Source organism: Egretta garzetta, unplaced genomic scaffold, assembly GCF_000687185.1.
Source record: "Egretta garzetta isolate BGI_Z169 unplaced genomic scaffold, ASM68718v1 scaffold51, whole genome shotgun sequence".
Lineage (NCBI taxonomy): Eukaryota > Metazoa > Chordata > Aves > Pelecaniformes > Ardeidae > Egretta > Egretta garzetta.
The window spans coordinates 2,846,563-2,857,191 of record NW_009258549.1 but is presented as its reverse complement, the minus strand read 5'-3'; the positions used below and the strand labels follow the sequence as shown (position 1 = coordinate 2,857,191).

Genomic DNA, 10,629 nt, shown 5'->3' with positions numbered 1-10,629 from the left:
TTTTTTTTTTTTTTTTTTTTTTTTTTTCTTAAATTTGCGAATTCAATGCAGAATGTGTTTGAGGGGTGTAGGAGGAGGACATCTCACTGACTGGCTTTAAAAGGGGTCTCTGGACCGCCAAAGCTGCCTCACAGTCTGCTATAGCTTTCACTCCTTTTTTTTGGGGGGGGGTGGGGGTGCCCGACTTGTGCGCATGTAAACGCCTGTGCCAAGTCTCGGAGCGCGTTATCGCCATCCAGGTCAGCTGCAGCCCGGGGATGGGTTCAGTTCAGAGCGTTCACCAGACTGCTGAGTGCATACACGCAGCGCGGCGCGCGCTGCCCCCGTCCCGCCCGGTGCTGGCTGCTCTGCGCCCCGCGCCAGCCCAGGGGGCCCTGGTGGGTGAAGCGTCAGCGCCCAGCGGTGCGCGCCTTGTTTGCCATCTGTAAGAGTTTGTGGGAGCCTCAGATGAGTTGGGGGTCTCCTCCCCTCCCACTTCCTGAAGCAATTTACTGTTTGGACTTCTCTGAACAATGGAAGGGTTAGTGGCTTTGTGTGGGATCAGCGCCTTGTTTCACACCCCTGCTGGTCTCTGAACACATTCCTGTTGTATTAATGAAGACTTGAATCGAGAGAGTCATAGATCTGTGGTGTTCAGGCACAGGATACTAAGAGCTATGTTACTATTCTTAGTTTGTAAATTGTCCTTTTGATACCATCTTGTTTTCTTTTGTAGGTATAAATAAAAACACTGTTGTCAATAAATTGTGAACTTTGTCTTTATTTTTGGAGTGTAAAAGAGTCTTTGCCCCTGTTCTTCCCAGTTCTTAAAAAAAAAAAAAAAAAAAAAAAGTCAGATTTGAGGAGTTGGAAACACGTGTTGGCAACCCACTGAATTTTAATTGAAACGATCCCCGTTTGTAGAACGTGAGGAGCTGTCACTGAGAGTGAGTGAGGGGGGAGGACGAGGGGATACCTGTGGAGTTGGAAGATGCGTGCCTTGTGAAGGGGACGCGTTTTTCCGGAATGTTACGGGACTCGAGTGGAACGGGGGTCGGGCAGAGTTACCGTTCAGGAGGGCGTGGGTTCGTGCAGAGCGGGAGGAGCGGTTCGCAGCGTCTGCTGGGTCAGATGCGGCCGCCTGTGAAAGTGTGACGGGACGGAACGGTACCGCCTTCCCCCTGCCACCCCTTGAAGGGCTGGAGGTAGCGACAGTTCCCCTTACGCCCCCGGTGCTGCCTCGGGTCAAGGTAGAGGCGTGCGTTTGCGTTTTGGAGGTAGATGCTGGGAAGAGCCGGGAGAGAATAATTTGCACTCCTTCAGTATTGGCCAGCACTGCTTACTAGCACTGGATTCAAGTAAGAAGAAATAATAAAAAAAAAAAAAGGGGGTGGGGAGGGTGGGGGGAAAGTCTCTTCTGGATGAAAAACACATCAGCTTTCCAGGCCTCCTCGTCTTCCTGGCGCGGGAGTGAAGCTCGGCTGAGCCATCCGTGAGTCAAAAAGGGCCGGGAGGGAAAGCTGTGATCTGGAGAGCCTCATCTTTGGAATTCCTTGTGTTGTCTGCGGAGACGTCTTCAAACAGGCATGGGGAGGCTTAGCTTCTTCCCTTTTAGGACTGTGCAAAGAGAAAGAGAAGGCAATGGAGGAGCTCTGGGGAATTCAACCGTTGCGTTGTTTCAAGACATTTTTTGACTTGCTCTCTGGAGCGCTGGGTAGGGGGCTGCCAGGCTCGCAAACGGCAGTGGGACCGGCTGGGGCGTCCTCCCTGTGCTGCTGCTGGGGGCTAGCAGGAGCCAAGCCGTGCTGCCCCCGCGTGACACAGCCCCCACCCTGTCCTCAGTGACGAGTGTGCCCTAACAGCTCTGGAGGGTCCTGCTCGCTGTGGAGGGGGCATCTTGGGAGAATTTAGCAAGCAGGGTGAAATCGAGGAATCCTGAGAACCAGGAGAGAACTTGTGAAGGGAGGTGGCCACTATGAAATTGCTTGTAAGGGGGGGAGCTCTACAACCTATTTATTCTCCTTCATGCTAAATGAAAAGGTTCTTCTTTTCTCTTCCATGGTTACTCTCATGCGTGGATGCTCTTAATTTCCCCATTTTTTTTTTTTCTTGGTGATGTAGCGTGGCGTCTACTGTTCAATCCCCAGTGCTTTCCCCCTCCTTTTTAACAGAGAACCCCCCTGAGCCTGCCCCATCTCCTCTGATCCGGAAGCTGGGATGGGAGGCCTCTCGGAAATACCAGGGGCCCCTAGGCTTGGGCGAGGTGGATGGAGAAGTGGCTGCCCTGGGCCGCCCGGTGGTCAGCGGGGCAGAGCCCTGCTGTGGGCCTGGTGCTGGGGGTGGGAACGGGGGCCAGCACTGCTCGAGGTCTTGGTTGGGTGTGGGGTCAGAGGGATGGTGACAACCTGGAGAGAAAGGGGCTGGCAGGGACCTCGTGGAGGTCAGCAAAGCAAAATGCTGCGCCCTGCCCCTGGGGTGGGGACCCCCACGCACCAGTACATGCTGGGGGCTGTGCTGGGGGCTGCCCGGCTGGAAAGGGGCTTGGCTGAAAGGGCCCTGGCTGTGCTGGGGGATCGGTGGAGCCGTTACCGGGCCCTCGTGGCAAAGAATGTGAACAGCCTCAGCTGCCTCGCCGGCCGGCGGAGGGACATGGTCCTCTGCTCAGCCCTGGTGAGGCCACAGCTGGAGCGACGGGGCCAGGCCCTGGGGTCCCAGCACGAGAGACAGGGGCATGCTGGAGCAAGTCTGGAAAGACCATGAGGACGGTTAAGGGACTAAAGCATCTGCTGCAGGAGTGCGGGCTGAGAGCCGAGGCTGCTCAGCCTGGGGGCGGCTGAGGGGGCTCTTCTCCGCCTGTGCAAATGTCTGATGGGGGAGTAACGGAGATGGAGCCAGGCTCTGCTCCGTGGTGCCCAGTGACAGGGCACAGGGCAATGGGAAATTCTACATCAACGTAAGAAAACATTTTTTTTTTGTTTTTTACAGCAAGGGTGGTCAGACCTCGCTGAGCCCTAGAGGGCACAGGTTGCTCAGGGAGGCCATGGTGCCTCCGTCCTGGAGATGCTCAAAACCTCGACTGTCCAGGACCTCAAACACTCTGCTCTAAGTGACCCTGCTGTGAGCATGGGGGGGGGGGCTGTGGGGGGGGGTTAGACGATCCCCCGAGTTGCTCCCAGCCACAGCCGTTCTGTGAAACACAAGCTGTTGGGAGCTGAGAGCTTCCTCGGAATATCTCTCAGGTCCTTGTGTCAAACAGAAATGGAGCTCATCCAGTTGTGAAAACAAGATAAAGAGCAGTTGTGTCCTATAAAAATCCCTTCACAATGCTTTGGTATAGGCTCTGAAGTCTTATTAAATACATTTCTTTATGTAACATACCTCTGCTTTTTTTGCAGCATCGCTGCCCTTTTGTCTGAGCTCCTCTGCGTTAGAAATGTTTTGAAAAGATTTTTTTTTTTTTTTTTTTTTGCGAGAGTGTGAGAGATGCAACCTGCTATAACAGTGCTGGTTTTCATAAATGACTGCAGAGCATTTGCATATCTTCAGTCACCTTTTCTCTCCCATGATCCAGAACATTTGTGTAAAAGAAAAAAACCCAAAAAGCGATTCTCTTCCTGCTGTGACGTCCCAGGGACAAATGGGTTTTTTTTCTTCTGCCTCCCGTATCATCTAAATTTTGCAGTTTTATCATTAGCAATGTGAGACTGAAAGCCAGCGGTTGTTTTTTTTCCCCCCCTTTTGTTCCACCATCCGCAGCTACAAAGGGTATGGATTTCTCAGAAGACACAGAAGGACACGGGACACATGAATTGAGTGAGGCTAAAATGTGAATTAGTTTAAAAAAAAAAAAAAAGGAATTGACGTGGAGCACCTTGATGGCAGTTTTACAAAGTACTTTCCTGGCTACAAAAATGTTTTAATGGCAGAAGGAAGCCGTAATCTGCCCAGGCCAGCCACCTGCTCAGTGCTCCCATCACCTCTCCATCAGCAGGTACATGGCATGGAGCTACCAAAGATCTGTCCCTCAATACATCAAACATGGGCTGTCACTCCTGCTTTGGGCAAACTGGTTTGGGAACGCAAAGAAGGAAGAAAATACTCAGCGGCTCAGCTAGATTTCATCAAATCCCATCCTCCTCAATGGAAAAATACTCTAAAGCCTCGGCAAACCATAGCGTGTTCTACCACATTTTATGACCTTGACGCGCTTGTTAGCTCTGGTGCGGAGCCATTTACCAAAGCACAGTGCGGATGTGGAAGGGGGCATCCGATTTGGGGAAACAGAAATTGTCCGTGCAATTGCTCATCTTCCTACAGAATCAGTTCTTGGGTACGTTACATCTTTTTCCATCAAAAGAAAAAGTAGGCTTAATAAGATCTCCATCTGTCTGCAGTTGCTTCCTCAGGTACATTGTCTGCCTACAGCTATTTTTTTTTTCCCCCCTCAAAGTTTTTTTGCCTGATTCATAATTTTTCAAAATGTACGTAGAATTGGATATACCTCAGTATAACTTAACTTCCCTAGGTGGGGTTAAACTGGAGCTAAGCCTGGTTTAACTTCTGCTTTGTTTCACATGCATACCCAGAGCCCTGTGAGTGGAGGTGCCCGCTTGCATTCAACAGATACGTTTTTTTAAACTGGTTTTTAGGTGGACAATGTGCATCACAAATACAGCAAAGAATAAAGTCACATAAGGATTAACACCTGGCAAGCCGCAGCTCCACTGTACGTTGCCAAATGAACCTTTTGGATTTATACCAACCCCTTTACCTACCTTTGGTAACGTAGAGATAGAAGAAGTCACAGTAGAAGATGGTTTGTACCACCCCGGAAACTACAGCAATCTGGTCATAGAAATTCTCTGTGTAGTAACGCCAGACCCAGTTGGCGATGTAGAGAGCGCGGTAAAGACCCAGGAAGAAAAGGTAGTGTGTCGTGATGGTCTCTGCTTCCCCCGTCTTGCTGATCATGAAGAGCTGAGGAAGGATCGCCACGGACTCCAGGTAGATGGAGAAGGTCCAGAGTATCTGTGAGATGCAAAATGAAGGCAGTGGAGAGTCTTGGTGCTGATTAATACGCGTGAAGAGCCAAAGCTGTAATTTGGCAGAGCGCTGGGGATGAGTGGTGCTGCTGGAGCTGGAGAAAAGGAGCCTGCTGTCCTGAGACTGAGAGGAGACAGCGCTGAGCCGCTCTGTAGGTGGTACAGTCTTCAAGGCCTGCCGACCTGGCCTTCCCCGCTTGCTTTTGCGGTTAAAAATCTCAACTAATTCAACGTGCTGCTCGCTCTGCTGCGTGGTGTCAGGCTGCTGCTTCCCCTCCCCTTCCCCGCCTCAAGTTTTCCTTACCTCCAAGGGGGTGAAGCTGTGGTTCTCCAGAAACGACAGGCCTATGACAGGGACCAGCAGGAACTCAAGGCGAAAGGAGTCATTCTCGCTGTCAAACGTTTTCCGGAATTTCACGTAGATCATGTACACGGTGATGTAGGCACATATCAAAAAAATGACCTGGGGGAGGGAAGGGAGACGGCAAGACCTTACCTGCGATTACACCGTCTGTGCTTGAAGAGAGGATGGCTTTGCCAAAGTCAGGACCTTTTAACCCCATTCTGGTGGGGCCATGCCAGGGTGAGATAGCAGTAAATGCTTTTTCTGCACTGGCTTGTGGATTGACTTCTGCGGGAGATACTCCAGCTGTCGACTAAAGATTGCCCCACCACGAGGATCGCACTTGCTTGAGCCCTCTAGGGCTCTGTGTGAAGAGGTTGGCTTGGTGGCAGGCGTGTTAATGCTCCTGCTGTGCAAGGACATCCAGGCTTGATTCATGACATCTCATTCTGGTTTTGGTGGTACTAAATGTGGTGGTCTCAGCTCGCTCGCTGACTGTGGTGAGGGGGTTTTTTGGTCAATGGAGGGCCAAGGACACCAAAGGAAACTTCTTTATCCACTCGTCCTATGCAACCTATAACACCCCCCCCGCCTTTAGCATTGGTGACAAGTGAAGGAGATGGAATTGCTCCTTCTTCCCTCTGGCTGAGAAACTTAGTGAACGTGTACCCTTGCCTCCCTGAGAAACCACGGTGAGCTGAGGGGAACCTCTGCTTCCACGTCCCCCTCTCCTTACCTTCATCACGGTGTTGTAGACAGAGATGAAGGTGGTGAACAGGTCCAGATAGCGGGTTGTGAAGACGAGGGCGAAAAGAATCTGACTCTTCCCAGAGATACCTGCATGGCAGGGAGAAGAAATGAAGGTAAGGCAGATGAGAGGAAAGGATCCTCAGGATGGTAGTTTCCACTTAGGCCTTCTGTGGAAGTGGTTGTATTATATGCGTTTTGCTTTGTGAGCCTGGTCTGGTGTGTAGGTGCTGTGGGAGCTCTAGACCTACCCCAGGACTGGCCGGAGTCTCCCAAGGAACAGGGCAGGCTCCTGCTGATGCCCCTGAGCTCCCTCGTAGGGACCAGTGCTTTGGCCAGTTCAGTCCTTGCTGTCATCAAAAATGCCTTTCTCTTCCCTCCCTCGCCCCCTTCGCCTGCCCACCTCGCTGCGGGGGGTGTGTGTGTGGGGGTGCGATGTGACATCTGCCGCACCAGGGAAGAGCTGCAGGGTCAGGGATCAGTCCAGGGACGCAGATGGAGCTTAGTCACCCCTGGCAGGGAGAGACAGCCCGACCCACCCATTTCTCTACCTGTGATAACGGCTGCGGTGCTGCAGCCCAGCCCCAAAGTTTCTTGGGGAGGAAACCATGAACTCAGAGCAAAACCCCTCCTACCTAAAGCAGCTTTCTCTTGAGGTCGTCGGTTTTGGTGCAGCCACAACTTTTCGCACTCATTTTCCACCTCCCTCCAGCCTTGCTGCCCCCGCCTTCGCTTCACCACCTCGACACCAACACCTGCCCGAGGCCGTGCGCCTTGCCACATCACATCCTTCCAACGCAGCCCTCTCCTCCTGGAAGGGAGACCTCCTGCAGGAGGGTGACTTCCCTCAAACACCCCACTGGGGAGGGCTGCCAGCTTCCATGGGCTATTGCTAGCATTTTGGCACCCATTTCACTCGCACCCCTCGCTGAGCCGCCCTCTGAGAAAGTTCCCCTCCTTCCCCAGGGTGTGGGAGCACTCACCGGCGCAGGACTTGGACTTGTGGTGCTGCAGCAGGAGGATAATGATGCCCAGCAAGTGGGAGACGTCCCCCAGGATGCGGAAGACGTTCATGGTGCCGGGGGGGCTCCTCTGGGGCAAAGGGAGCGGGGCAGATTCTGCAGGCGGGGAGGGTGAGGGCAGGGATTGCTCCCCCTGCCAAGCCTTGACCGAGCGAATGCTCTCCTCCGGCTCAACTTTCCCTTTTTCCCCAGCACGGAGCCCTGTCTCCTGGTGGAGAAAAGTTCAGGCTCTCCTCTGCCCCGGTCGCAAGCGCCCTTCCCCTGCCAGGCGCTCAAGCTGGACGTCTCCCTTGCTTACTTTTCCCCCAAGGTGGATTTTCTCTCCCCTCCCAAGGCTTTTTTCTCCCTCCTCCAGGCCAAAAGCTGGGGTTTGTCCCCTTGGAGAGCCCCAGGCTAAGCCTGCTGAGCAGCCCCGAAACCAGTGCTGGGTGACGGTGACGTGGCTCCTGGCTGGCCGGGGAGGAGAGGGAGGAGGAGGCGGAGGCAAGAATAACTGCACTATTTTTCCTTTTTTCTTTTTTTTTTCCCCTTCCTCTTTTTTTTTCCTCCCCAACTTGTCTCAAGTTACACGCGGAAGTGTCGTTACAGGGGAAAAGGCAGAGGGAAGGGATCCCCACCATCCGCTGGCCTTGGGGACTCCGGGCAAGGGCTGGGCTTCCCAGGGACGTTCCCTGTGGGTGCAGGAACCTCTGTCCTGCTCCCACCCGGCAGCCTCCTGCCCTCTGCCCTTCCCGGCCCCATCCTGCCTCCAGCGCCTTCATCCCGGTGCTCCACCTCATCTCCCGGAGCAAATGAAGAAGTGGGGAGAGACCCGAATTATCGGGTCGCTGCGGCTGCATGTCGCACCCCACCTGGACTCCCTTCCTTCCCGTGGCTAGTCCATCCACGCCTGTCCCCCGGGGCCCCCCCCCCACCCACAGCCGCCCCCACCTGCGGGTGTCCTGTCTGGAGCGATGTGGATCCCAGAGCCCAGCTCCGGAAGAAGAAAAAAAAAAACAAACAAACCAATCCTCCCAAGGGCTGGTTTGAAACAAACTTCGCTGAAAATATTAATCCCAGATTCCTGCAAGAGGATTGCAAACAACGTAATACGTGCATTGTGTGGAAGGAGCGCGTAGGTACGGCCATTTTTGTAGATTTAACAGAAATGAGCTTAGTGGTGATGGTTATAAAGTTTTAATGTATTTGGAAACAGCCCTGGGCGACCGGCCTGGCTGGGGGAAATCTTGTCCTCGCAGCTGCGGTTGCGCAGGGAGGTCCCATGGCAGGGCGAGGGGACCTGCGCATCGAGACGGGGCCGTTAGATGCTCATTATCTAATCACCGATATAAAGCTGCTTTAATACAACCAAATGGATGTTTTAATTTGTCCCCTCGCCCCCTCCCGCCTCCCCCCAAGCAAATCACATCTGGCCATGGGTCTAATTTGCTTGCTCAAGGGTTGCGTGACCCAGCCTGCTCTTGCCCCGGGGCTGGCTCTTGCCATCCCTGTCCCCAGCCCTCCCTGTCCCCAGCCGTCACCCGCGACCATCTCCTCCGCGTCTCCCTCCGTCGGCACATCCTTATGGGCATGCTTGGAGTAAAATCCTTAATGATTAAAGCATAAAAATATTATTCCCGGTGCTTACGGAGAGGACTAACAAGTCTATTAGCATCACCGGATTCCTTTCTGAATACATTTGCATACATTTCTTCTCTGCCCATTAGGCTGGCTGCCGTGTTTTCCCTCTCTGCTGCTCCAGCACCTGCCGCACCGGGCTTTTCCAGCCGCGTTCCCAGGCTGGGCTGGAAAACACCCGCTCGGCCCCACGAAACCGGGGAGGGCCCTGCCTGCCCCTGCCAGGGCATGGAGGCAGAGGTTGGTGCAGCGGGAGAAGAGCAGGTTAGACCAAAGGAGAGTGCTGGCAAAGGAGCGATGGGGTAGGGACCGGCTGGAATTGGTCCTGGCGTCCCAGGTCCTTTCGCCAGTGAGCAGAGAGAGGTTTGAGCTGTGGAGTGGGGATGGGAGGTTTTGGGGGAACAGATTTCGGGTCCTCCACACCAACAGATCCCCTTCCAAGCCCCTGGGGCTCAATGTCTGAGAGCCCTCGTTATCCTCCGGTCCCTCCACTCCTCTTCACAGCTTCTTGTCCCACCCAGGAGATGAAGCCTCCTGCACAGGCGTAAGACTGTTGTGGGTGGCAAAGGTTTATTCTCTTCATCTTGCACATCCCCAAGAAGAGCTGATCGGCCCCAAGCCACGGTGTGGCACCAGGAATCACCGTGTGAGGTGACCCTCAGAGGGACTTCATGGGAGCAGCTCGCGGGAGGGCCATGGGCAGGCCGCTGGGAGGGCAAGGAGCACATGGATGCTTAGGGAAGGAAAAACTGGCACACGAAGTGGGAGCAAGTAAAAATAAGCCTTCCCTTCTTCTTGCCACAAGACGAAGCGCCTTGCACCGGGTGTCCCCCTGCCTCCCAAAATAATGCCGGGCGCTGCCACCGCCCCGCACGGTGATGCTCTCTCCATGCCTCCCGTTTCCATGGCAACCATAAGGAATGTCGCCAGGGTGACAGGGAGGCGAGCGAGCTGGGAGTTGGCATTAAAAACGGGAATTTGGGGTTGTTTGGTTTCTTTTTCTTTTTTTTTTTTTTTTTCCTTCCCCCTTTAGTTCTATTTTTGGGTTTCCCTCTCTGCCTTCGCTGCTCTGGGAGGCTCCTTCTCCTGCAGAGCCCCTGGGCCAGGTGGCAGCAGCTCCATTGAGTGCCCTTCCTCACCTCCGCCTGTCCTGCAAGGTGATGATGATGGCGCAGGAAGATGGGAAAAGGGGGGGTTCCTTCTCACTAAAGCCTGGGTTTCCTGCCACCAGGAGGGCTTCTGTGGTTTTGCCCCTGGAGGTGCTTGGCTGGGAGTCCCCCTCGGTTGGTGTCACAGGCTGTGGCTCAGGCTGCATCCAGACCCCCTGGGAGGGCGGGCAGCCCCCAGGATTCATCCCAGAGTGGGGTGAGAGGGAAGTGATTCAGCATTCCCGGAGGGGCTGGGGAACACGGTGGGGTTGAGCACCACAGGCCACCTCCATCTCTCACCACCTCTGCCCCTGTGACTGGGACAGCTCAGCTGGGGCGGTCCTGGAGCACTGGTGACAGGGATGGGACAGTCAGAGGAGGATGGCAGAGGGAGCCTGGCAGGTGCTGAGGAGTCCAAAACTGTGTTGTCTGGTTTGAACGTGCAAAGTCAGACCTGCCCAGGACAGGGAGGGCTGGAGGGCTGGTGCTGGCTCAGCTGGTGTTGCAGGAAAGCAGGACCGTACGTGCCCAAGCAGGGGCTGCTGGCACTGGGGTTGTGTTTGTCTTCATCCCCAGGCAGGAAAGGGTCAGGCAGCGCTTGCTCACCTCCCCAGGAGCTCCTGCTTCCCCCTCCACCCCTCTGCACCCATCCCTCCATCCACCCATCCATCCCTCTACTGCTCCATCCCTTCCTCCAAACATTCCTCCATCCATCCCTCCATCCCTCTTTC

General features: G+C 54.4%; 1 protein-coding gene across 1 annotated transcript; it reads right to left on the bottom strand.

Moving 5' to 3' along the window:
- Window positions 1–1,555: 1,555 nt before the first annotated feature.
- On the bottom strand, window positions 1,556–7,185 carry KDELR3 (KDEL endoplasmic reticulum protein retention receptor 3). Its single transcript, XM_009647848.2, has 5 exons — window positions 7,095–7,185; window positions 6,101–6,201; window positions 5,326–5,484; window positions 4,755–5,007; window positions 1,556–1,596 (listed from the first exon to the last, which is right to left on the bottom strand). Exons 1-5 carry the CDS (start codon window positions 7,183–7,185, stop codon window positions 1,556–1,558), a joined length of 645 nt encoding a protein of 214 aa, XP_009646143.1.
- Window positions 7,186–10,629: the final 3,444 nt, after the last annotated feature.